This window comes from Ranitomeya variabilis, chromosome 2, assembly GCF_051348905.1.
Source record: "Ranitomeya variabilis isolate aRanVar5 chromosome 2, aRanVar5.hap1, whole genome shotgun sequence".
Lineage (NCBI taxonomy): Eukaryota > Metazoa > Chordata > Amphibia > Anura > Dendrobatidae > Ranitomeya > Ranitomeya variabilis.
Window position 1 is genome coordinate 263,669,095 of NC_135233.1, and position 26,023 is coordinate 263,695,117.

General features: G+C 46.9%; 2 protein-coding genes across 7 annotated transcripts in view; one reads left to right on the forward strand and one right to left on the reverse strand.

Moving 5' to 3' along the window:
- Positions 1 to 26,023, reverse strand: part of LOC143805466 (complement C5-like) — a 130,047-nt gene that overhangs the window by 76,035 nt on the left and 27,989 nt on the right. Inside the window, exon 1 of one of the 5 annotated variants that reach the window (XM_077284882.1) lies at positions 14,128 to 14,230. The exons of 3 other annotated variants lie outside the window; for them this stretch is intronic. In XM_077284882.1, coding sequence (XP_077140997.1) covers positions 14,128 to 14,230 — 103 coding nt within the window. Of the gene's footprint in view, positions 1 to 13,557; positions 13,673 to 14,127; positions 14,231 to 26,023 lie in introns of those variants that run through there. One more of the 5 variants, XM_077284883.1, reaches the window with a different exon arrangement.
- The window catches only part of CNTRL (centriolin), a 67,447-nt gene continuing 55,580 nt past the window's right edge, over positions 14,157 to 26,023 (forward strand). Inside the window, exon 1 of one of the 2 annotated variants that reach the window (XM_077284849.1) lies at positions 14,157 to 14,296. The gene's annotated coding sequence lies outside the window, so the exon portion shown is untranslated. The remainder of the gene's footprint in view (positions 14,297 to 26,023) is intronic. The other variant, XM_077284850.1, reaches the window with a different exon arrangement.

The following is a 26,023-nucleotide window of genomic DNA, read 5'->3' on the forward strand; positions in this document are numbered from 1 at the left end:
CTGTCTGGCACAGGAAGCCCAGTTCGGTGGGGGCGGGGGTGAGCGCTCTGTTATCAGCTTTTCTAACTGTAATAAAGTATTTTTGTGACTTTGTCCAGAACTTTCTCCATCTGCGGCTGAGCAGGGAAGAGGTTAATATCAGGATCTCCCTATGAGCTCAGGTATACAAGAGGGGCCTGGAGCACATAGTAACAAAAGACTGACCCCCAAACAGAAAACTGGTGTGTACAGGTGCAAACTAAGAGTAGCCATCTCTAACTAACAAAGTGGCACTCTGAGTGTGTACAGGTCTTTTGTTATTTGTAGTTATTTACGGTTTTAATTACAGCAGGATCCTACCCATAAATGCAGGCTTCAGCCTAGGAGAGAAATCACATTAGATAGGTTCCCAGCAACCAGAGATCGCCTTGTCGTTGGCTGCTGGGCATGCATGAATCTGCCAAATTACTGTATGTGCTAAGCATCTCCATGTTTTCTTATTATCTAGAGCAGTGATGCAATTCTAATGTCATGTTTACATGCTATAGCGAGCAACTTTATTTGTTTGGAGCACATAAGTTTCAGGGTTATAGATGATCTGCTGATCTCCCTCCCCCATATCCCACACTAGATGATCCTTAACCCCCGAGCTCCTGGCATCCTGGAGTCAAGACCTGCAGAGCATTGCAGCCACTACTGGAAATAATCATGAAATGCAGAGTATCACAACTGGGGCTCGATTAGGGTCAGAGGCGTAGCTAGGGTTCTGGCTCAGGGGGGGCGAAGCTTCTGAGTGGGCCCCTAACCAGGTAACCTTGATTACAACTCGGTGACGCGCCCTAATACTGGAGAAGAACCTCAGCAGATGACCGCGCTGTTACTGAAGATAATCTCTATATAACGACCAACATGGATATTACCGCCATATGGTCAGTGGTAGATACCAGTCCTACAGAACATATAAGAGACCACAGCACAGTTACAGGTAATGACTTACCGCTGAGGTCCCTTATGATGGAGTCGTCACTTTTCCCGTCTTTTCCATCTGGCCCAGACCGACATGACAACTTCTTCCAGCAATGACTCGGCTGCAGAGAATACAACAAAGACACATTTCACTTCTCATATTCCAGCCCCATCACTATCTATTCCCAACCTGCACAAACTCCTCATCCAGCCGATACCCCAATGCTGAGCCGCTGCTGCCGAATGTGTCCCTATTACTGCCCCTGATAATCCAATACTGAGCCGCTGCTGCCGTATGTGTCCCTATTACTGCACCTGATACCCCAATACTGAGCTGCTGCTGCCGTATGTGTCCCTACTACTGCACCTGATACCCCAATACTGAGCCGCTGCTGCCGTATGTGTCCCTATTGCTGCCCCTGATACCCCAATACTGAGCCGCTGCTGCCGTATGTGTCCCTATTACTGCCCCTGCTGTGTGGTTCTGTGTGACCTCTAAATTCTAAGGCACCCCTCTATAATATAGCAATGCCAGGTGCAAGTGCCTTAGAAAACAGTGCCCATATTTGCCCCCCTAGAAAGTAATATTGTCCTGTGTGCCCCTTTGATAGTCACAGTAACCTGAGTTCCCCTATAACAATAAGTGCCCACTTTACATTTAATAATGTCCCGAGTCTCCCCCGTACAGCTCCTCTATACACAGCATGATGCTCTCTTATATACAGTATACTGACCCCTTAGTAGCCTCCAAACTTTGATGGCTCCACCGCTGTAATCCCCACACTGTATGATGCCCCTCTAGATAGTCTCCATATAGTATAATGCACCAGATCGTCCTCAATATAGTATAATGTACCAGATAGTCTTCAATATAGTATAATGCACCAGATAGTCCTCAAAATAGTATAATGCACTCCCCATAGGCCTACTCTATATTGTATAATGCACCCCTGTAGTATAAAGCAGCACCCCTATAGGCAGACCCTGTACTATAAGGCAGCACCCCCATAGGCAGACACTACTATAAGGCAGCACCCCTACAGGCAGACCCTGTGGTATAAGGCAGCACCTCCATAGGCAGACCTTGTAGTATAAGGCAGCACCCCCATAGGCAGACTCTAGTATAAGGCAGACCCCCCATAGGCAGACCCTGTAGTATAATGCAGACCCCATAGGCAAACCCGGTAGCATTAGGCAGACCCCCCATAGGCAGACCCTGTAGTATTAGGCAGACCCTGTAGTATAAGGCAGACCCCCCATAGGCAGACTCTAGTATTAGGCAGACCTTCCCATAGGCAGACCCTGTAGTATAAGGCAGACCCCCCCATAGGCAGACCCAGGAGTATAAGGCAGACCCTGTAGTATTAGGCAGACCCCCCCATAGGCAGACCCTGTAGTATTAGGCAGACCCCCATAGGCAGACCCTGTAGTATTAGGCAGACCCCCCATAGGCAGACCCTGTAGTATTAGGCAGACCCCCCACAGGCAGACCCTGTAGTATTAGGCAGACCCTGTAGTATTAGGCAGACCCCCCCATAGGCAGACCCTGTAGTATAAGACAGAACCCCCGCATAGGCAGATTCTGTAGTATAAGGCAGCACCCCTTAAAAAAATAAATACCTCTCTTCTTCCTGGTTCCTGCGCTGCTCTGAGCTCCCGCTCGTCTTCTGACAGCGGGCGCCAGGCAGTGACTCATCGCGCCTGCTGTCAGCGTCGCCGACTTCAGACGCTGACAGGGGGATGATGGGGAAGGAGCGCAGCGCTCCTCCCCACCTCATTGCGATCAGCTGTATTGACTAAATGCCGGTACAGCTGACCCTGTGATGACAGGCGGGGGGCCCACTGCTGGCACCGGGCCCCCCGCCTGCTCAGGGGCCCCATAGCGGCAGAGCAGGGAGATCGATTCTCCCTGCTCTGCCACAGAAGGTAAGTATCGGTGCCGCGCAGCGAACCGATAGTTACAGTAGCGTAGCTCCGGGTGGGCCCCCTCTGAGCATGGGCCCGGGGTGCCCCCGCACCTTCTGCCCCCCCCCCGTAGCTACGCTACTGATTAGGGTCCAACCTGTAACCAATATAATAACCTAGCGCTCCTTAGTAATGGGGAAAACACTATTCGTGGCAGTCTAGGATATTCCAGGTGTGACGCAGCCCTTCATCAGACATAGGAGCCTGTCATGGTTCCCAATGGCAGGGGAACGTCAGGACACATAAATAACGAACGAGCTCTTGGGTGATGGAATCTCGAGCTGACCGTGAGCTAAACCTACCACACAACTAATAGTGGCCGGGGGGCGTGCCTACGTTTTATCCCTAGACGTCTCTCGCCAGCCGGAGAACTAACTTACCCTAGTAGAGGAAAAAACAGACCTGGCTTACCTCTAGGGAAATTCCCCCAAAAAGGAGACAGAAGCCCCCCACATATATTGACGGTGAGTTCAGAGGAAAAGACATACGCAGTATGAAGGTAGGTTCAGCAAAGCGAGGTCCGCTTACTAGATAGTAGAAAGATACAAAAGGGAACTGCACGGTCAGCTGAAAACCCTTTTAAAATACCATCCTGAAATTACTTTAAAACTCATGTGTCAACTCATGACACCGGAGTGGTAATTTCAGCTCACAAGAGCTTCCAGCTACAGAGAAAGACTTAACTGTAAACTGGAACAAAAATGCAAACAAACTTAGGACTAAGAGTCCAACTTAGCTGATCAGTAGTCTAGGAGCAGGAACATGCAACAGAAAGGCTCTGGTTACATTGATGGCCGGCAAGGCAATGACTGAAGAGCAGGATTAAATAGGAACTCCCCACTACTGATGAAAACAGGTGAACTGAGAAAGAAAACACACCCGAGTCACCAGTACCACTAGCCACCACCAGAAGGAGCCCAAAAGCAGATTCACAACAGTACCCCCCCCCCTCAAGGAGGGGGCACCGAACCCTCACAAGAACCACCAGGGTGATCCGGATGAGCCCTATGAAAGGCACGAACCAAATCAGAGGCGTGAACATCAGAAGCAGTTACCCAAGAATTATCTTCTTGACCATAGCCCTTCCACTTAACCAGATATTGTAGTCTCCGTCTGGAAATACGGGAGTCCAAGATTTTCTCTACAACATACTCCAATTCACCCTCAACCAGCACAGGAGCAGGAGGCTCGGTAGAAGGAACAACCGGCACCTCATACCTCCGCAACAACGACCGATGGAAGACATTATGGATAGCGAAAGATGCCGGAAGGTCTAAACGAAAGGATACAGGGTTAAGAATCTCCAAAATCCTATAAGGACCGATAAACCGAGGCTTAAACTTAGGAGAAGAAACCCTCATAGGAACAAAACGGGAAGACAACCACACCAAGTCCCCAACACGAAGACGAGGACCAACACGACGACGGCGGTTAGCAAAATGCTGAGTCTTCTCCTGGGACAACTTCAAATTGTCCACCACCTGTCCCCAAATCCGATGCAACCTATCCACCATAGTATCCACTCCAGGACAATCCGAAGACTCCACCTGACCGGAAGAAAAACGAGGGTGAAACCCCGAATTGCAAAAGAAAGGGGAAACCAAAGTGGCAGAACTAGCCCGATTATTGAGGGCAAACTCTGCCAACGGCAAAAAGGCAACCCAGTCATCCTGATCCGCAGACACAAAACACCTCAAATAAGTCTCCAAGGTCTGATTAGTTCGCTCAGTCTAGCCATTAGTCTGAGGATGGAACGCAGACGAAAAAGACAAATCAATGCCCATCCTAGCACAGAATGCCCGCCAAAATCTAGACACGAACTGGGTCCCCCTGTCAGAAACGATATTTTCCGGAATACCATGCAAGCGAACCACATTTTGAAAAAAACAGAGGAACCAATTCGGATGAGGAAGGCAACTTCGGCAAGGGTACCAAATGAACCATCTTTGAAAAACGGTCACACACCACCCAGATGACAGACATTTTCTGAGAAGCAGGGAGATCAGAAATAAAATCCATAGAGATGTGAGTCCAAGGCCTCTTCGGAATAGGCAAGGATAACAACAATCCGCTAGCCCGAGAACAACAAGGCTTGGCCCGAGCACAAACATCACAAGACTGCACAAAAACTCGTACGTCTCGAGACAGGGAAGGCCACCAGAAGGACCTAGCCACCAAATCCCTAGTGCCAAAGATTCCAGGATGACCTGCCAAAGCAGAAGAATGAACCTCCGAGATGACTCTACTGGTCCAATCATCAGGAACAAACAGTCTACCAGGCGGGCAACGATCAGGTCTATCCGCCTGAAACTCCTGCAAAGCCCGTCGCAGGTCTGGGGAAACAGCAGATAATATCACCCCATCCTTAAGGATACCTGTAGGTTCAGAATCACCAGGGGAATCAGGCTCAAAACTCCTAGAAAGGGCATCTGCCTTCACATTTTTAGAACCTGGTAGGTATGAGACCACAAAATTAAACCGAGAGAAAAACAACGACCAACGCGCCTGTCTAGGATTCAGGCGCTTGGCAGACTCAAGATAAATCAGATTCTTGTGATCGGTCAATACCACCACCTGATGTCTAGCCCCCTCCAGCCAATGACGCCACTCCTCAAAAGCCCACTTCATAGCCAAAAGCTCCCGATTACCAATATCATAGTTTCGCTCGGCGGGTGAAAATTTTCGAGAAAAGAACGCACAAGGTCTCATCACGGAGCAGTCGGAACTTTTCTGCGACAAAACCGCCCCAGCTCCAATCTCGGAAGCGTCGACCTCAACCTGAAAAGGAAGAGCAACATCAGGCTGACGCAACACAGGGGCAGAAGAAAAGCGGCGCTTAAGCTCCCGAAAGGCCTCCACAGCAGCAGGGGACCAATCAGCAACATCAGCACCCTTTTTAGTCAAATCAGTCAAAGGTTTAGCAACATCCGAAAAACCAGTTATAAATCGACGATAAAAATTAGCAAAGCCCAAGAATTTCTGAAGGCTCTTAAGAGAAGTAGGTTGCATCCAATCACAAATAGCCCGAACCTTGACAGGATCCATCTCAATGGAAGAAGGGGAAAAAATGTACCCCAAAAAAGAAATCTTTTGAACCCCAAAAATACACTTAGAACCCTTCACACACAAGGAATTAGCCCGCAAAACCTGAAAAACCCTCCTGACTTGTTGGACATGAGAGTCCCAGTCATCCGAAAAAATCAAAATATCATCCAGATACACAATCATAAATTTATCCAAATATTCACGGAAAATGTTATGCATAAAGGACTGAAAGACTGAAGGGGCATTTGAAAGACCAAAAGGCATTACTAAATACTCAAAATGGCCCTCGGGCGTATTAAATGCGGTTTTCCACTCATCCCCCTGCTTAATTCGCACCAAATTATACGCCCCACGAAGATCAATCTTAGAGAACCACTTAGCCCCCTTTATTCGAGCAAACAAATCAGTCAGCAGTGGCAAAGGATACTGATATTTGACTGTAATTTTATTCAAGAGTCGATAATCAATACACGGCCTCAAAGAGCCATCTTTTTTAGATACAAAGAAAAAACCGGCTCCTAAGGGAGATGAAGAAGGACGAATATGTCCCTTTTCCAGGGACTCCTTAATATACTCTCGCATAGCAACATGTTCAGGTACGGATAAATTAAACAAACGACCCTTTGGAAATTTACTGCCTGGAATCAGATCTATGGTACAATCGCAATCTCTGTGAGGAGGGAGTGAACCAAGCTTAGGCTCCTCAAAAACATCACGATAATCAGACAAAAATGCCGGAATCTCAGAGGGAATAGATGATGAAATGGAAACCAAAGGTACGTCCCCATGAGCCCCCTGACATCCCCAGCTTAACACAGACATTGCTTTCCAGTCAAGGACTGGGTTATGAGATTGTAACCATGGCAATCCGAGCACCAAAACATCATGTAGATTGTACAACACAAGGAAGCGAATCACCTCCTGATGGTCTGGAGTCATGCGCATAGTCACTTGTGTCCAGTATTGTGGTTTATTACTAGCCAATGGCGTAGAATCAATACCCTTCAGAGCTATAGGGACTTCCAGAGGCTCTAGATTAAACCCACAGCGCCTGGCAAAGGACCAATCCATAAGACTCAAAGCGGCGCCAGAGTCGACATAGGTGTCCGCGGTAATTGACGATAATGAACAAATCAAGGTCACAGATAGAATAAACTTAGACTGTAAAGTGCCAATTGAAACAGACTTATCAACCTTCTTTGTGCGTCTAGAGCATGCTGATATAACATGAGTTGAATCACCACAATAGAAGCACAACCCATTTTTTCGCCTAAAATTCTGCCGTTCGCTTCTGGACAGAATTCTATCACATTGCATATTCTCTGGCGCCTTCTCAGAAGACACCGCCAAATGGTGCACAGGTTTACGCTCCCGCAAACGCCGATCAATCTGAATAGCCACTGTCATGGTTCCCAATGGCAGGGGAACGTCAGGACACATAAATAACGAACGAGCTCTTGGGTGATGGAATCTCGAGCTGACCGTGAGCTAAACCTACCACACAACTAATAGTGGCCGGGGGGCGTGCCTACGTTTTATCCCTAGACGTCTCTCGCCAGCCGGAGAACTAACTTACCCTAGTAGAGGAAAAAACAGACCTGGCTTACCTCTAGGGAAATTCCCCCAAAAAGGAGACAGAAGCCCCCCACATATATTGACGGTGAGTTCAGAGGAAAAGACAGCATTTGTCTTAGGAGGAACAGGAGGAGCACTGCCAGAGCCCTGCAAAATGACCTTCAGGAGGCCACAAATGTGGATGTGTCTGCACAAACGGTTAGAAACTGACTCCATGAGGATGGTACGAGTGCCCGGCGTCCACAGATGGGGTTGTGCTCACAGCCCAACACCGTGCAGGACGCTTGGCATTTGCCACAGAACACCAGGATTGGCAAATTTGCCACTGGTGTTCTGTGCTCTTTACAGATGAAAGCAGGTTCACACTGAGCACATGTGACAGAGTCTGGAGATGCCATGGAGAGCGATCTGCTGCCTGCAATATCCTTCAGCATGACCGGTTTGGCAGTGGGTCAGTTATGGTGTGGGGTAGCAATTTCTTTGGAGGGCCGCACAGCCCTCCATGTGCTCGCCAGAGGTAGCCTGACTGCTATTAGGTACAGAGATGAGATCCTCAGACCCCTTGTGAGACCCTATGCTGGTGCGGTTGGCCCTGGGTTCCTCCTAATGCAGGACAATGCCAGACCTCATGTGGCTGGAGAATGTCAGCAGTTCCTGCAAGATGAAGGCATTGAAGCTATGGACTGGCAGCCCGTTTTCCAGACCTGAATCAAGTTGAACACATCTGGGACATCATGTCTCGCACCATCCACCAACGCCACATTGCACCACAGACTGTCCATGAGTTGGCAGATGCTTTAGTCCAGGTCTGGGAGGAGATCCCTCAGGAGACCATTCGCCGCCTCATCAGGAGAATGCCCAGGCGTTGGAGGGAGATCATACAGGCAGGTGGAGGCCACACACACAACAAAACATCATTTCCTTGTCTTAAGGCATTTCCACTGAAGTTGGACCAGCCAGTAATTTGATTTTCCACATTGAGTTTGAGTATCATTCCAAATCCAGACCTCCATGGGACATTCATTTTGATTTACATTGATCATTTTTATGTTTTATTGTTCACAACACATTCCACTATGTAATGAATAAAGATTTGCAAATGAAAAATTTAATTCAGTGATATCTAGGATGTGTGATTTTTGTGTTCCCTTTAGTTTTTTTGAGCAGTGTATATATAGTGCGATGGCCCCAGTTCCCACTATATAGTACGATGGCACCAGTTGCCCACATATCTAGTATGCTGGCCCCAGTTCTCCCCACATATCTAGTATGATGGCCCCAGTTCTCCCCATATATCTAGTATGGTGGCCCCAGATATATATATATATATAATGATGGCCCCAGTTCTCCATATGAAAAATAATGAAGTTTATACTCACCTCATCCCGATTCCTGACACTGCAGCCTCAATTTTCTCTTCTGGTCCGCAGAGCGGCATGAGGCAATAATGTCATCCCAACACCTGCCTGAGCACACTGCAGTCTCAGGAAACTGCGGTCTAAGCTTATGAGACAGACCAGGGCTTCCACTAGGAATTTCGGGGCCCCATACTGGCAAAATTTTAGGGTACCCTTGAGACTCCACCCAGGCTCCACATCAGCTCCGCCTCCACCGTCCCACTGCCCACTCTGGGAAAAATTCAACTTCACCACATCCTCATCGATCAGATATTAACAGTTCCCATCAAACACCAGATCACATTCAGCAAGGTATGTTTCCACGTGCCGGATTACATCAGGATTTGCTGTGGATTGAACGCTGCTTACAGCCGCAGCGTCAAATCTGCAGCATCCAGATGTTACAGCATAGTGGAGGGGCTTTTATGAAATCCCATCTCCACTATGTGCACACAGTCGCATCTGGCGGTCCTGCGTATCCGGACATGCGGCGCGTCTTTATAGACCACAGCATGTCTATTTATCTTGCGGAGATGCTCTGTCTCCGCAAGATAACTAACCAAGTCTATGAATACGAAGCGGTGATTCCGCATGAGTTCAATGAACACAACCGGAATCACCGTACGTACAACAGGGGGCAGGGCTTTGTCGGAGCGGGGTATCCCCTGCGTCCAAAGCGCAGCCATTCCAACACGTGGAAATGTACCCTAACCAGCAGCTTTTGTTCTGGCCAAAAGAATTTTTAAACTGACACCACTACACGGTAGACTCTTTCGGCCGGGCCCTACTCTACTCTAAACAATTAAAAATATATTTTTATGTATTTTTCTTGAAGGGAATGAGTGACATACAATTACATTTTTTTTAAACAACCATTAATACCACATACAAGGGACAAATATCATCACACCATGACCAGACCACATATTACCACCACATAGTGACTGAATACCACATGCAAGGAGCAAATACCGCCACACCTTGGCCAGACCACATATTACCACCACATAGTGACTGAATAATACCACATACAAGGAACAAATACCGCCACACCATGACCAGACCACGTATTACCACCACATAGTGACTGAATACTACAATACTGATCGTTAATAAAAAAAAAACACAATACTAAATGTCATTGTATACAGAAACTCTGTATTTAATCTCAGTGTACAGATAATACAGTAATCGTTGGTGACATTATACCCAGGAGCACTGTATATAGTGTCAGTGTACAGGTAATACAGGGATCACCAGTGACATTATACACCGGAGCTCTGTATATAGTGTCAGTGTACAGGTAATAGTGATCACCACTGCCAGTGACATTATACACAGGAGCTCTGTATATAGTATACAGTGTATAGTGTCAGTGTTCAGGTAATACAGGGATCACAGGGGACATTATATACAGGAACTCTGTATATAGTGTCAGTGTACGGGTAATACAGTGATCACTGCCAGTGACATTATGCACAGGAGCTCGGTATATAGTATACAGTGTATATTGTCAGTGTACAGGCGACACACTTACTCACTAGTGACGTCTCTATCTGAAGTCCTTCATCTTTGCTTTTCTTTTTCATCCATCACAGATCGCCATCACTTCTTCCAGCCAGGACTTGTTTCTGCATAAAATAACACAGATACCTAGAGCACCACTTCCAGAGCACATTCCCCACTTTTTCCCTTTCTTCTACACTACACATCTGAATACAGAGGTGCACCCACAATCTATAATTGGTTATTATGCAACCTCATAGATTGTAAGCTTGCGAGCAGGGCCCTCATTCCTTTTGGTGTCTGTTGACCTATGTGTTTATTGTTATGCTTAATGTCCATTGTCTGTACAAGTCCCCTCTAAAATGTAAAGTGTTGCAGAATATGTTGGCGCTATAGAAATAAAATTATTATTATTATTATTAACTCACCATTCCAAATATAAATTATAATCCACCACTGTGCACCCACTAACTATAAATAGCCACTTTCCACATTTAATATATAAATTAATTAGCACCTGTTCTCTTCCCCCAATTCATTACCAGTCACTTCATCCTCAACACCCCACCGCTCTAACCCTAACCCCGATTCATTATTTTTACATGCCCCTCCAGCCCCAATTCATTGTCATGTCTTTCTCTCCCACCCTCTATTCATTATCAACTGCTCTACCCCACATTCAATACATAATTTCCTCCCCCACCCTAAAAATTTATTATTTGTTCTCCCCCTAGATCATTTGCTCTTCCCACCCCCCACCTTCAATTAAATTGCTGTCCCCCGTCCCTCACACTGTATTCATAATTTGCAGTCCCCAGTCCTCCCAACTTCATCATTTGAAGTCACCCCACTTTAATTTGAAGTCTCCTTAATTCATCCATTGCAGTCCCCTATCACCCCCCACTTCATTTGCAGTGCCCCTTCATTTGCAGCCCCATATACCCTTCAATTTCATCATGTGCAGTCCCCCCTCAGACACACTTCATCATGTGCAGTCCCCTTCCCCCACTTCATCATGGCAGTCCCCCTTTCCCCTCAATTCATGTGCAGTCCCCCTTACCCCCACTTCATGTGCAGTCCCCCTTACCCCCCACTTCATCTTGTGTAGCCCCACTCCCCCACTTCATATGCAGCCCCACTCCCTCCACTTCATCATGTGCAGCCCCACTCCCCCTTCATCATGTGCAGTCCCCGTTATCCCCCACTTCATGTGCATCCCCACTCCCCCTTCATCATGTGCAATCCCCCTTACCCCCAGGTCATCATGTGCAGCCCCGCTTACCCCCCCCCCACTCCATCATGTGCAGTCTCCTTTAACGCCCAAACTCCATCATGTGCAGCCCCACTCCCCCTTCACCATTTGCAGCCCCACTTACCCCCCCAGTCCATCATGTGCAGTATCCTATAACCCCCAAACTCCATCAAGTGCAGCCCCACTCCCCCTTCATCACGTGCAGCTACACTTACCCCCCCACTCCATCATGTGCAGTCTCCTTTAACCCCCAAACTCCATCATGTGCAGTCCTCCTTACACACACCCCCATTCATCACTTGCAATTACCCCCAGCCATTGAATTCATTTTATAAAGAAAGCAAAAAAGTTTTTCATACTTACCTCACCAGTCGCTCCCCTGCAGCTCTCTGCTTCCAGCGTCCAGGACATGTTGGAGGGAGCAGGAGCTGCGCTGCCATCAAGGTGACGCCATGCACAGCTCCCGGCCCCAGCACAGACCGTGTGCGCTGATAGACTGTGATGCGGCTGTGTCTGCTGCCGGCCGCGTCACAGTACACTGCGCACACAATTTCCATCAGGTGGCTGGCCCTGTACTGCTGCTGGGGGAGCGGCCCGGGCACATTTGTCTCTCTGCCACCAAGCCCAGCCCACCCCTGGTTTCAGGCAATGTACATCTATGCACTGGTGGACACAGTCAGGAGAGGGCCTCTGTGCCAAAACAATATATGGACCCTTTGCTTCCCAATAGCTCATCATAACGCACAATTCCACCTGCTTTGGGGGTGTAAATGGGCCCCCTTACATCTTGGGCCCCTGTACGACTGCACAGGTTGTACCAATGATACGCTTACCCCTGCAGATTTGACATTTTATCTTGGTTTATTACAACCTACTATTTATTGAGATATCTATATATAGTATATTACTTATATGGAACATCTCATTTTCATTTAGCGGTCTGGGATTTGGTTTTTGATTTATCAACCACATATATATATATATATTTCTTAACCCCTTGTATATGAATTATTGTTTCTTCCCTAAGTGCGGGTATATCTTTGCATGGAGTGCTACCGTTTACCATGAAGGTATTCTTGTCCTGACATTATTCTTCCCACGTTTCTTTCCTTGGAGCGCAGGTTGGGTACATCCTCCCTTGGCTCTCCATCTTTTCCGGAACGATTCACCAGTCACCCACATAGCACATATCTCTCGCTTATCCCACATCGGGGTCTAGCTATGGTATTTTTCTTCGTTGATGTATAGTATTTGCTACGCTCAGTGTGTGTTCTCTCTGCTGTATGTACATCGTGGTTTACAAGTTTACGATTTTTATGGAGGAACAAATAAAGAAGAAAACTAAAGGACTGACACAGAAAGAGACGTATTCGCTGCGCCTGTAACGTCTGATCCGTCCACATCTAAGGGTATGTGTCCACGTTCAGGATTGCATCAGGATTTGGTCAGGAATTTCCATCAGTATTTGTAAGACAAAACCAGGAGTGGGTGATAAATGCAGAATTGGTGCATATGTTTCTATTATACTTTTCCTCTAATTGTTCCACTCCTGGTTTTGGCTTACAGATACTGAGGTAAAATCCTGACCAAATCCTGATGCAATCCTGAACGTGGACACATACCCTTAGATTAAAGAAGCGGATTGGTGAAAGCCATGAAGTGAACATGGCACAATTGTGATTAGTTGTCATAAATCCACAAATAGACGATTATATTCGGGATTTACCGGGAGACTCATCAGCAGCAGTGGTCATCTGACGTGAGGACACAGGGCCCCTTGTGCTCCTGGACACGTCACCGAACATGGCACCGGCCCACTAGCAGGCACAATAATGGAGGACGACGAGCCTCTGTTTCTCTGCACTAGTTCACCTGGTTATCTATGATACAAGGAATGAGGTCACTGAAAACCACAACTGGTCCCGCGGCCGCCACAAGTCCGGGAGTGGCAGAAGGGGAGTACTCAGCAAGGCGCGGAAATGGAGACTGCCCGGGCCATAAAGGGGTGAGCTGCTGAGGTAAACTGAAAGCAGAGCTCTGATTGGGCGCAAACGGACGGCAACGCTTGTCGGTTGCTATGGGAGACAGTCCACCTGATCTACTGGCGCAGAAGAGCCAGTCAGCGCTCAGTTCTCCTTTTGCCCATAGATCAGTGTACATGACAGAGATTAAAGCGAAGTTGTGATTGGCTGCGCTGTGTATAACGCACCGGTGCGAGGACTATGGAACCCGCTGCTGGCTGCTCCACTTAGTACCGGCCGGCACAAGATGAGCACACCCCCGACGCCTTTCTGCTGCCTGGCGGGCCCTCCCCGGATCAGGCGCGGCTTTGGCTGCCCCTGTCAGTTGACGCCTCCGGTAAGATGGCGGCGCACAGCTGCAGGTGACCGCCGGTTTTCTCCTAGATGACGGCACCATATAGCTGTACACGTCATAGCTCACCTCCGCCTCCATCTCCGGGGGACGCCGGTCCGACTGCAGCGCGGAGTATCACGGGAGGACCAGCCTGCGGCGGGAACAGACGAAGAAGCCGCAGTGTTACCATGACAACGGCGACCCCGACAACAACAACAGCTGCAGCCAGAAGGAGAGGAGCTTCCGAGGAAAGGCGGTGAGGAGGCTAAGACACACAAGGCGACTGAGGAGAGGAGCGGGGTGAGGAGACTCCGAGGAGAGGAGGCAAGTAAGCTAAGAAGCAGAGGAGGGGGGTGAGGAGGCAAAAAAGCAGAAGGGGTCTGAGGAGAGGAGCTGGGTGAGGAGGCTAAGCAGCAGAAGACGTCGGAGGAGAGGAGACAGCACAGATTGGTGAGGAGCAGAGGCGCGGAGACTCCCAAGTGCAGGAGAGGAGCAGAGGTGCGGAGACTCCAGAGCGCAGGAGACTTCTAGTGCAGGAGAGGAGGTGAAGAGACCTCTCTGGAGAGGGGACATATCACCCTCACATTGAACATATGGGAATAATTATAACTGGGAAGTGAGAGAAAGCTCATACTTCAACTTCCATTAAAGTAGGGACCTCCTGTAGTGACCAGGTAATTCCAGCAATGATCTGCTGTGGGAACCAGCTACCAAGACTAGGATTCGTTAACGCAGAAGCAGAGTACACTTCTGAGGGAAGGGTTTCCTCTGTTCAAAGGGCTTGTCTGAGCCAGTAGTTGTGAATATTGGGGTTTACATCAATCCGATATTTATGGGAGATATACTTTCGGCATTGTAGCAAAGGGATGAAACATAACGTGTTCATTCACATCACCGTTAGGCCGGTTGAACACCTCCAACTTAAAGGGCACCTGTCACCCCGTTTTTTCCGTATGAGATAAAAATACTGTTAAATAGGGCCTGAGCTGTGCATTACAACAGTGTATTTTGTGGACCCCGATTTCCCACCTATGCTGCCAAAATACATTACCAAAGTAGCCGTTTTCGCCTGTCAATCAGGCTGGTCTGGTCAGATGGGCGTGGTGTCTTCCCCCAGATCTTGCTTAGTTTTCCGTTGGTGGCGTAGTGGTGTGCGCATGCCCAAGTCCAGAATCCACTGCACAGGGGAGGGAAAAGAGCGCGATCTGCGCTATTCCCCTGGTGATCGTGGGGGCGGCCATCTTCCTGTGGCCGCGCGTGCGCAGATCGAGCGCTCTGCTGCCCGGGGCTTCAGGAAAATGGCCGCGGGATGCCGCGCGTGCGCAGATGGAGATCGCGGCGGCCATTTTCCTGAAGCAGAGATGCGAACTCTGCTTCAGGAAAATGGCCGCCGCGATCTCGATCTGCGCACGCGCGTCATCCCGTGGCCATTTTCCTGAAGCACCGGGCAGCAGAGCGCTCGATCTGCGCACGCGCGGCCACAGGAAGATGGCCGCCCCCACCGATTACCAGGGGAATAGCGCAGATCGCGCTCTTTTCCCTCCCCTGTGCAGTGGATTCTGGACTTGGGCATGCGCACACCACTACGCCACCAACGGAAAACTAAGCAAGATCTGGGGGAAGACACCACGCCCATCTGACCAGACCAGCCTGATTGACAGTCGAAAACGGCTACTTTGGTAACGTATTTCGGCAGCATAGGTGGGGAATCGGGGTCCACAAAATACACTATTGTAATGCACAGCTCAGGCCCTATTTAACAGTATTTTTATCTCATACGGAAAAAACGGGGTGACAGGTTCCCTTTAATATCGGCTGATGGATGATGCTATTCATGCCATGTTTCATCGCTATAGAAATGGGAAACATGACAACAATATCTATGGCCTGGGATCTCCAGGGGGGAACATATCCCGAAAGTTGGGGATCTCATAACCTGCTCAAAGACCTAGCACATCACACAAGGCCACATATGAGTTGACCAAGGGAGAATGCAGGTGTAACCTTGATCTAATAAAAAGCAGAATTTTGGTTTTAGTATTTTTTGTCAGTCCTGGAATGTACAGTTTGCTGTTGGTTCTGTCCGTTTTTCTAAAGAGTACCTCCCTCAGCCAAGCTCTGAGCTATATCCGTGACATCAAGCTTAGTCATTTTCTTTTATTTGTTGTCTCCTCTCCTCCCCTTCTGGGTGTTTGTAAAACGATAAGAGAGGATGAAGTTTAGGATCACAGTGAGGGGCAATTTTGTTGGTGATTTCGAAGTGATACTGACAAGCAGACTGTCACAGAGGACGGCCGGCAGCACCGATTCTGTTAGTTGGTCGTGCTCGTTGTATCATAAGCTGGGGTTAGATACGTGAAGTGTGTCATGTGCTGTGATTAGATACACTTAGGGTAGATGCACACAATCAGGAATGGCTCAGTATTTGTTCAGGATTTGACGCAGGTGAAATCTGCATCTAAGTTGAATGGCAGATCACCTGCGTTTTTGATGCGTTTTTTGTCACTTGAAATAAAGCTAATTGAAAGTTGGCTTCTGGGAAGGAAAAGCATGTCAATTTATGTAGTGGAGATGCTCAGTCTCCGCTGTGTAAATTACCCATACACTTTCATTAGATGTGGTAAAACCGCATTATCTTCTTAGTCACATGCGTATTAAGTGTGGAAACGCAGCTTACTACGCATGTGTACTAATTTAAATAATGGAAAATCTTGTGACACAGCCAGAAGTACATGACACAGGAAGTAGAGGAAAGCACAGAGAGAGGTCCCCTCTTTTTTAAATAAATCAATAATTTAAAAAATAGAAAAGCGTGGGATCCCCCTTATTTGTTAACCAGCCAGAGTGAAGCAGACGACTGAGAGCTGGCATTTCCGGCTGGTAAGGATCCAATATCCATGAAACTTATCAGCCTGATACTAGGCACAGCAGTCTGCTTACCTGATGGTTATCAAAAATAGTGGGATCCCCTCCAAAAAAATAGCATGGGGTCCCCCTATTTTTGTTAACCAGCCAAGGAAAAAACAGACATTTTCAGCCTGGTATTCTCAGGCTGGTAAGGGCCCATGGATTTTGGCCCTCACCAGCCTAAAAATAGCAGCCTGCAGCCGCCCCACAACTGGCACATCCAAGGATGCGCCAATTGTGGCACTTTACCCGCCTCTTTCCACTTGCCCTGTAGCGGTAGAAAGTTGGATAATATTTGTGGGGCTGATGTCACCTTTGTATTGTCAGGTGACATCAAGCCCATGGCTTAGTACTGGAGAAGCATCTATAAGACACCTATCCATTACTAATCCTATAGTTGTTACATCTTAAATAAATATAAACATAAGGGTGAATGACCTCGGGGAGATCAAAACATCCAACACCGCGGAGACACCATCACGTGTTTCTCAACGCAGTGATCCAGAACACTGCCCCCATCCCTAATAGGAAATATGCAAATGCATGTAGAAAAGCCGCGGAGACACCATCACGTGTTTCTCAACGCAAGCAATGAATAGCCAGGTCTTTCACCGGGAAGGAACAACCACGGGAAGGGCAGCATCCAATAAAGGATGGATACCATGTTTTGGCATAGGTGGTTTTCCTTTATTGGATGCTGCCCTTCCCGTGGTTGTTCCTTCCCAGTGAAAGACCTGGCTATTCATTGCTTGCCTTGAGAAACACGTGATGGTGTCTCCACGGCTTTTCTACATGCATTTGCATATTTCCCATTAGGGATGGGGGCAGTGTTCTGGATCACTGCGTTGAGAAACACGTGATGGTGTCTCCGCGGTGTTGGATGTTTTAATCTCCCCGAGGTCATTCACCCTTATGTTTATAGTCTTTTCACCAGGCACTGCTCCTAATAGCCAGTTTCCTACTCCACACTGATGAGGGGCAAATACCCCGAAACAGCTGTCTGTGGATGGATACCATGTTTTGGCATAGGTGGTTTTCCTTTATTGGATGCTGCCCTTCCCGTGGTTGTTCCTTCCCAGTGAAAGACCTGGCTATTCATTGCTTGCGTTGAGAAACACGTGATGGTGTCTCCGCGGCTTTTCTACATACATCTTAAATAAAGACACAGCCAGAATAAAGTCTTTTTTAGTTGAATAATGACACAGACTCCTTTTAATACATCTTAATTAAACCATATTTACTGCATCGCCCATTCCACCGACGCCCTCGTCTCCCGGAAGAAAATTTAAATAAAAAAGCAACAATATCTTTACTTGTCCACCGAGAAGATATACATACTGTCCCACGATAAGTCCAGCTCTGCAACGTATGGATGCCTTTGGCTGAAGAGTGGCACTATGCCACCATTCAACCAGACATCCAGAACACAACTGAGCTTGAAGCTGATGACCGGAGGAGATAGCTCGGTCCCCGGCGGTCACGTGCACTACAGTTCTCTCTGACAGCTGATTGTGAGAACTTGGCTAGTGACCGGAAATCACCCTGTCCCCGGTGGTCACGTGCACTGCAGTTCCCGCGATCAGCTCATCTCATGTCGAGAACTGCAGTGTATGTGTACTTCCGGCTGAAACAAGGTACACCATTATTCAAATTAGTACACATGCGTAGTAAGCTGCGTTCTCGCACTAAATACGCATGTGACTAAGAAGATAATGCGGTTTTTCAGCATATAATGAAAGTGTATGGATAATTTGCGCAGCGGAGACTGAGCATCTCCGCTACATAAATGAACATGCTACGGTCTGGAAAGACGCGCCGCATGTCCGTCTCTGCAGGGAAGCCGGAGGTGTCCGTGCACGCATAGTGGAGATGGGATTTCTTGAGATCCCGTCCACTATGCTGTAACATTTGGACGCTGCGGATCTACGCAGCATCCAACCTGCAGCATTTACTGACCGTGGGAACATACCCTTAGTAACACACTGGGATTAGATACAGGGCTCAGTATAGTGTATCACAGGATGGGATTAGATATCCAATATGTAATGTGTAACCTCGGTCCGTTCACTTGTATGGGAGCAGTGGTGAAATGTGTAATCCCGCTCTTCTAGTCTATTACTACTCCCATAGAAGTAGACAGTGCAGGGTCACACACTACACTACTACTCCCATAGAAGTGGACGAAGCAGGGTCACACATTTCTAGGGGAGCAGTAGTGTAATGCGTAACCCAGCTCCGTCCACTTGTGTGGGAGCATTGGTGTAATGTTTGACCCTGCTCCATTACTTCTCCCATAGAAGTGGACAGAGCAGGGTCACACTTACACTACAACTCCCTTAGAAATGTGACCCTGCTTTGTCCACTGCTATAGGAACAGTGGTGTATTGTAATGGGTATTACCATGATGGGCATTAGATACACGGCTCTGGGTGGTATCACTTGAGATGTACATAGATACCATGTGGCTCCCTCCAGAAAAAAAATCAGCAGGGTCACGGAAGAGCATCTCTCATAACTTCGCAATGTTTTAATGCAATGTCGTGGCGTCCAAAAAAAACCGTAATTCTGGCATTTTGACTTTTTTTTTTTTTTTTTCTCGCCACACCGTTTAGCGATCAGGTTAATCCTTTTTTTTTTAATTGGGTGATTCTGATCACGGCGATACCAAATATGTGTATGTTAGTTTTGTTTTTTTTTTCTTTATTATTTTATTTTGAATGAGGCGAAAGGGGGGTGATTTAAATATATATATTTTTAAAACTTTTTTTTTTAACTTTTGACACCTCTCCATTATTAATCTGGCTTAATGTCACCTTACAATAGCAAGGTGGCATTAACCCTTCATTACCCCATATCCCACCGCTACAGGGAGTGGGAAGAGAGTGGCCAAGTGCCAGAATAGGCGCATCTTCCAGATGTGCCTTTTCTGGGGTGGCTGGGGGCAGATGTTTGTAGCCAGGGGGGGGCCAATAACCATGGACCCTCTCTAGGCTATTAATATCTGCCCTCAGTCACTGGCGTTACCATTCTGGCGGAGAAAATTGCGCGGGAGCCCACGCCAATTTTTCCCGCCATTTAACCCTTTATTTTAGCAGCTACAGCGCTGAAATTTTGCGCACACACACTACTAACATTAGTAGTGTGGAATATGCAAAAAAAATGGGGATATGAGATGGTTTACTATATGTTAACCATGTCTCATATCCTGTCGGGTTTAGGCAGGAGAAATGAAAAGCCGGCAATTGAATTACCGACTTTTCACTAACACCGCTGCGTATTTCTCGAAAGTCACACTGCTGGTCAGTGTGGAATCCGTATTTTTCTCGCCCCCATAGACTTTCATTGGCGATTTTTTTTGCGCAATACGCTGACAAACGCAGCATGCTGCGATTTTGTACGGCCGTAGAAAGCCGTATATTACGGATCCGTAATATACGGCTGATAGGAGCAGCCCCATTGAGAATAATTGTGCGGTATGTTATGCGAGTTTTACGGACGTAGTTTCTGCGCTCTTACGTCCGTAAAACTCGCATGTGTGACGCCGGCCTAAAGGTTTAAAATCCTGCAGCGCCGGCAAGGTCCCCCTGCTCAAGAAGGCACATGTGCTGTGAGTGATTGGGAGGCTGTGGTCAGATGAGACAAAAATTGAGCTCTTTGGCATTAACTCAACTTGCCGTGTTTGGAGGAAGAGAACTGCTGCCTATGACCCAAAGAACACTGTCCCCACTGTCAAGCATGGAGGTGGAAACATTATGTTTTAGGGGTTTTTCTCCGCTAAGGGCACAGGACTAATTCACCGCATCATTGGGAGAATAGATGGAGCCATGTACCGTAAAATCCTTAATGACAACCTCCTTCCCTCCACCAGGACATTAAAAATGGGTCGTGGGTGGGTCTTCCAGCAAGACAATGAACCAAAACATACAGCCAAGGCAACAAAGGAGTGGCTCAAAAAGAAGCACATTGAGGTCATGGAGTGGCCTAGCCAGACCTTAATCCCATAGAAAACTTATGGAGGGAGTTGAAGCTCCGAGTTGCCAAGCGACAGCCTCAAAATCTTAAAGGGAACCTGTCACCCCCAAAATCGATGGTGAGGTAAGCTCACCGTCATCAGGGACTTATCTACAGCATTTTGTAATGCTTTAGATAAGCCCCCGATGTTACCTGAAAGAGGAGAAAAAGAGGTTATAATATACTCACCTGGGCGGTCCCGCTGTGGTCCGTGGTCAAATGGGAGTCTCAGGTCTGCTCCGGTGCCTCCCATCTTCATTCCATGACGTCCTCTTCTGGTCTCCGTGCCGTGGCTTCGGCGCAGGCGTACTTTGTCTGCCCTGGTGAGGGCAGAGCAAAGTACTGCAGTGCGCAGGCGCCGGGCCTCTCTGACCTTACCGGCGCCTGCGCACTGCAGTACTTTGCTCTGCCCTCAACAGGGCAGACAAAGTACGCCTGCGCCGAAGCAGCGGCGCGGAGACCAGAAGAGGACGTCATGGAATGAAGATGGGAGGTGCCGGAGCAAACCTGAGACGCCCATCGGAGCGGGACCGCCCCTGGGTGAGTATAATCTAACCTCTTTTTCTCCTCTTTCAGGTAACATCGGCGGCTTATCTACAGCATTACAGAATGCTGTAGATAAGCCCGTGAGCTTACCCCACCATCGATTTTGGGGGTGACAGGTTTGCTTTAATGATTTAGAGATGATCTGCAAAGAGGAGTGGACCAAAATTCCTCCTGACATGTGCGCAAGCCTCATCATCAACTACAAAAAAGTCTAACTGCTGTGCTTGCCAACAAGGGTTTTGCCACCAAGTATTAAGTCTTGTTTGCCAGAGGGATCAAATATTTTATTTCTCACTGCATAATGCAAATAAATGTGCATAATTTATACAATGTGATTTTATGGATTTTATTTTTGATATTCTATATCTCAATGTTAAAATTAACCTACCGTTAAAATTATAGACTGTTCATGTCTTTGTCAGTGGGCAAACTTACAAATTCAGCAAGGGATCAAATACTTATTTCCACCACTGTAGACTCCTTCAGACATTTGTTAGGATCTACGATGGTGGATTTTAACAGGAGGCAAGAATCCAACATCAGTGCCCAGGAGAGGGAGGCCATACAACCTTTGAAATCCAACAAAGAAATCCTCATTTAACCTGCTGATAAGGGTGGTGCAATAGTGATGATGAACACATCAGACTACATAAAGGAAGCAGACAACTGATGGGGACATGCTACTATGAAAAATTGGGGTCTGACCCTATCTATACAGGACCACGAAAGTTGCAAAACAAATTACTATCTTGTCTGCCTGACGAATCCATAAAAGCCGATGACATGATACCAGAGTCCAAGAATAGGGACATTCTATATGCTTCCCAAAGATCACAAATCTGGAAATCTAGGAAGAATAGTTATTTCATATGTGTGCACCCTTATTGAGCAAGTTTCTGGGTGGATAGAAGGTATTCTTAAACCCCTGGTAAAGGATACACCCAGCTACATTCAGGACACAACTGACCTACTGAATAAACTAGCAGCAATGGGCCTCTACCGGAAGGACCCATCCTGGCCACCATGGATGTGAAATCTTTGTACTCTAATATCCCACACTAGGATGGATTAAATGCCTGGAAAGTGCTCATGATAAATTCAGCAATTGATGCTGAATCTGTGTGAAACTTATAAAATTCATTCTCACCCATTATTACTTTTAATTTGATAACAACATATATCTACAAGAGTCTGGTACAGCAATGAGAAGTTAAATTCCTCCACAGTACACAAATCTTTTCATGGCAAAGCTTGAAAGTGACTTCTTGTACTATCAGGCCTCTGGCCTACTACCGTTACATTTATGATATTTTAATAATCATCTCCTATATTACAAAACTAAAGAAAACAACCTGGTGCCTCTAGTGGTCACCTACAATCCAAATCTGGAGGTGCTAAGGGGAGCTGCAAGGAAATTACAACCTTTACTACAAGAAGATGTCCGATTACAATCCATATTTCCAGACCACCCACTTCTGTGTTTTAGGCAGCCCCCAAATCTAAGAAGCATCATTGTCCAGAAGCTCCTGGTCCTCTCCAACAGCTACAGGAACTTTCCTTGCAATCAGAAAAAAAATGTAAAATCTGTCCATTTATATCGACCATAAACAAGATAAAGATCTCAAACTCTTGTCAGGACTACAAGATCCCAGGTACTTTCAGCTGCATCACATCAAACGTGGTGTACTTAATTATATGTGCCAAATGTCCAGCTGGGGGTCTGTATGTGGGGGAGACAGGTTGAAAATTTAGAACAAAGATGAATTCTCATCACTGCACAATTAAATAAATAAATAAATAAATAGATCTTCCTGTGGCCAAACATTTTTGTATCCCTGATCACAGCACCATGGACATGAAATTACTGGTATTAAATGGGGTCTAAGGGGCAATGTTTCTCCTTATGGAGAGTGATATACCAGCTCTGGTTTGTCAAGGTAAGGAGGCTTATTCGCCGTGCAATGCTCCTCTGGGAAATATAATATGTAAATTGCCTCTTCAGAGAAGAAGAGGACTTAAACTCTATAGCGCCACCTGTTGGAAGCAGCGATCCTACAAGTCACAATCAACCCTTTAACGAGTCGTGCAATATGACTTAGGGTATGTGTCCACGTTCAGGAAACGCTGCGTTTTTCCGCAGCGTCAAAAACGCAGCGTCCAGATGTTACAGCATAGTGGAGGGGATTTCATGAAATCCCGACTCCACTATGCGTTAAAAAACGCATGCGTTTTTACCGCGAAAACGCACATGCGGTGCGTTTTTTCAAAACGCAGCATGTTGCTACAATGAGCAAAACACGCAGGTACACCGCAGGTGACCTGCCAGTGACCTCAGGTGCAGTTTTGGTCAGGATTTTACTTGCATAAAATCCTGACCAAAGCCTGAAGCAAACCTGAACGTGGACACATACCCTTAGGGTATGTGTCCACGTTCAGGATTGCATCAGGATTTGGTCAGGATTTTCCATCAGTATTTGTAAGCCAAAACCAGGAGTGGGTGATAAATGCTTAAGTGGAGCATATGTTTCCATTATACTTTTCCTCTAATTGTTCCACTCCTGGTTTTGGCTTACAAATACTGATGGAAAATCCTGACCAAATCCTGATAAAATCCTGAACGTGGACACATACCCTTAGAGTATGTGTCCACGTTCAGGAAGCGCTGAGCCGCAGCGTCAAAAACGCAGCGTCCAGATGTTACAGCATAGTGGAGGGGATTTAATGAAATCCCGACTCCACTATGCGTTAAACGCATGCGTTTTTACCGCGAAAACGCACATGCGGTGCGTTTTTTCAAAACGCAGCATGTTGCTACAATGAGCAAAACACGCAGGAACACCGCAGGTGACCTGCCAGTGACCTCAGGTGCATTTTTACCTGCATAAAATCCTGACCAAAGCCTGAAGCAATCCTGAACGTGGACACATACCCTTAGGATAAAAGCCAAATCAGTATCTCAATTCGCAGACACGGTGTTTCGGGCTGTTGGCCCTCGTCAGTGCGAAGCATGAGAACTAATTTGGCTAGATGAGAGGCTCTCACCTAGCCAAATTAGTTCTCATGCTTCGCACTGACGAGAGCCAACAGCCTGAAACAACGTGTCTGCTAACTGAGATACTGATTTGGCTTTTATCCTAAGTCATATTCGTTAACCCCTTCACGACATGTACCGTACTAGACTGCGCATGTCGTGTCTCCCCTTTGATGTGGGCTCCGGCGGTGAGCCCACATCAAAGTCGCGACATGTCAGCTGTTTTGTACAGCGGACATGTGCGCGCAATAGCGGCGGGTGAAATCACGATTCACCCGCCACTATTAACCTGTTAAATGCCGCTGTCAAACGCTGACATCTGATGATCGCTGCTATGTAGCTGAGCCTATCGAGTGGTGCCAGTTCTAGCCTCCCATGGAGGCTATTGAAGCATGGCAAAAGTTAAAAAAAATTATATTTTAAAAAATATGAAAAAAATAAAAAATATATAAAAGTTTAAATCACCCCTCTTTTGCCCCATCCAAAATAATAATAATAATAATAATAAAAAAAAAAATCAAACCTACACATATTTGGTATCGCCCGATCTATCGATAAAAAAAGAGCATTAACCTGATTGCTAAACAGCGTAGCGAGAGAAAAATGTGAAACGCCAGAATTACGTTTTTTTGGTCGCCGCGACATTGTATTAAAATGCAATGACGGGCGATCAAAAAACCGTATCTGCACAAAAGTGGTATCATTAAAAACGTCAGCTCGACAAGCAAAAAATAAGCCCTCACCTGACCCCCTGACCTCAGATATATATATTTTTTTAATTTTTTTTTTTCACCACATAGATAAAAAAATAACCTAGACATGTTAGGTGTCTATGAACTCGTAATGACCTGGAGAATCATAAGCCAAACAAAAACAAGTGTGGGATTGCATTTTTTGCAATTTCACCACACTTGGAATTTTTTTCCTGTTTTCTAGTACAAGACATGGTAAAACCAATGGTGTCGTTCAAAAGTACAACTCGTCCTGCAAAAAATAAGCCCTCACATCACCATATTGACGGAAAAATAAAAAAAGTTATGGCTCTGGGAAGGAGGGGAGCAAAAAACGAAAACGGAAAAAGGGCCGCGGCGTGAAGGGGTTAAAGGGTTGATTGTGACTTGTAGGATCTCTACTTCCAACAGGTGGCGCTATAGAGTTTCAGTCTTCTTCTCCGAAGTGGCAATTTGCATGATATTAAATGGTAACTTCATTATAAGTTTGTAAGTTTGACAACCTTTAAAGGGAACCTGTCACCCCCCCAGGCGTTTGAAACTAAAAGAGCCACCTTGTGCAGCAGTGATGCTGCATTCTGACAAGGTGGCTCTTTTAGTTCTGGGTGCTGTAACTAGAGAAATAATCAGTTTTGTAATTTGTCAGAAAATACCTTTCATCAGTCCTGGAGGCAGGCCTTTCCCCCCTGCTGCAGACGCCACACAGCCGTCACTCAAGTCTTCTTGGCGCCGCCTCCTCAGCGCTGTTTTGAAATCT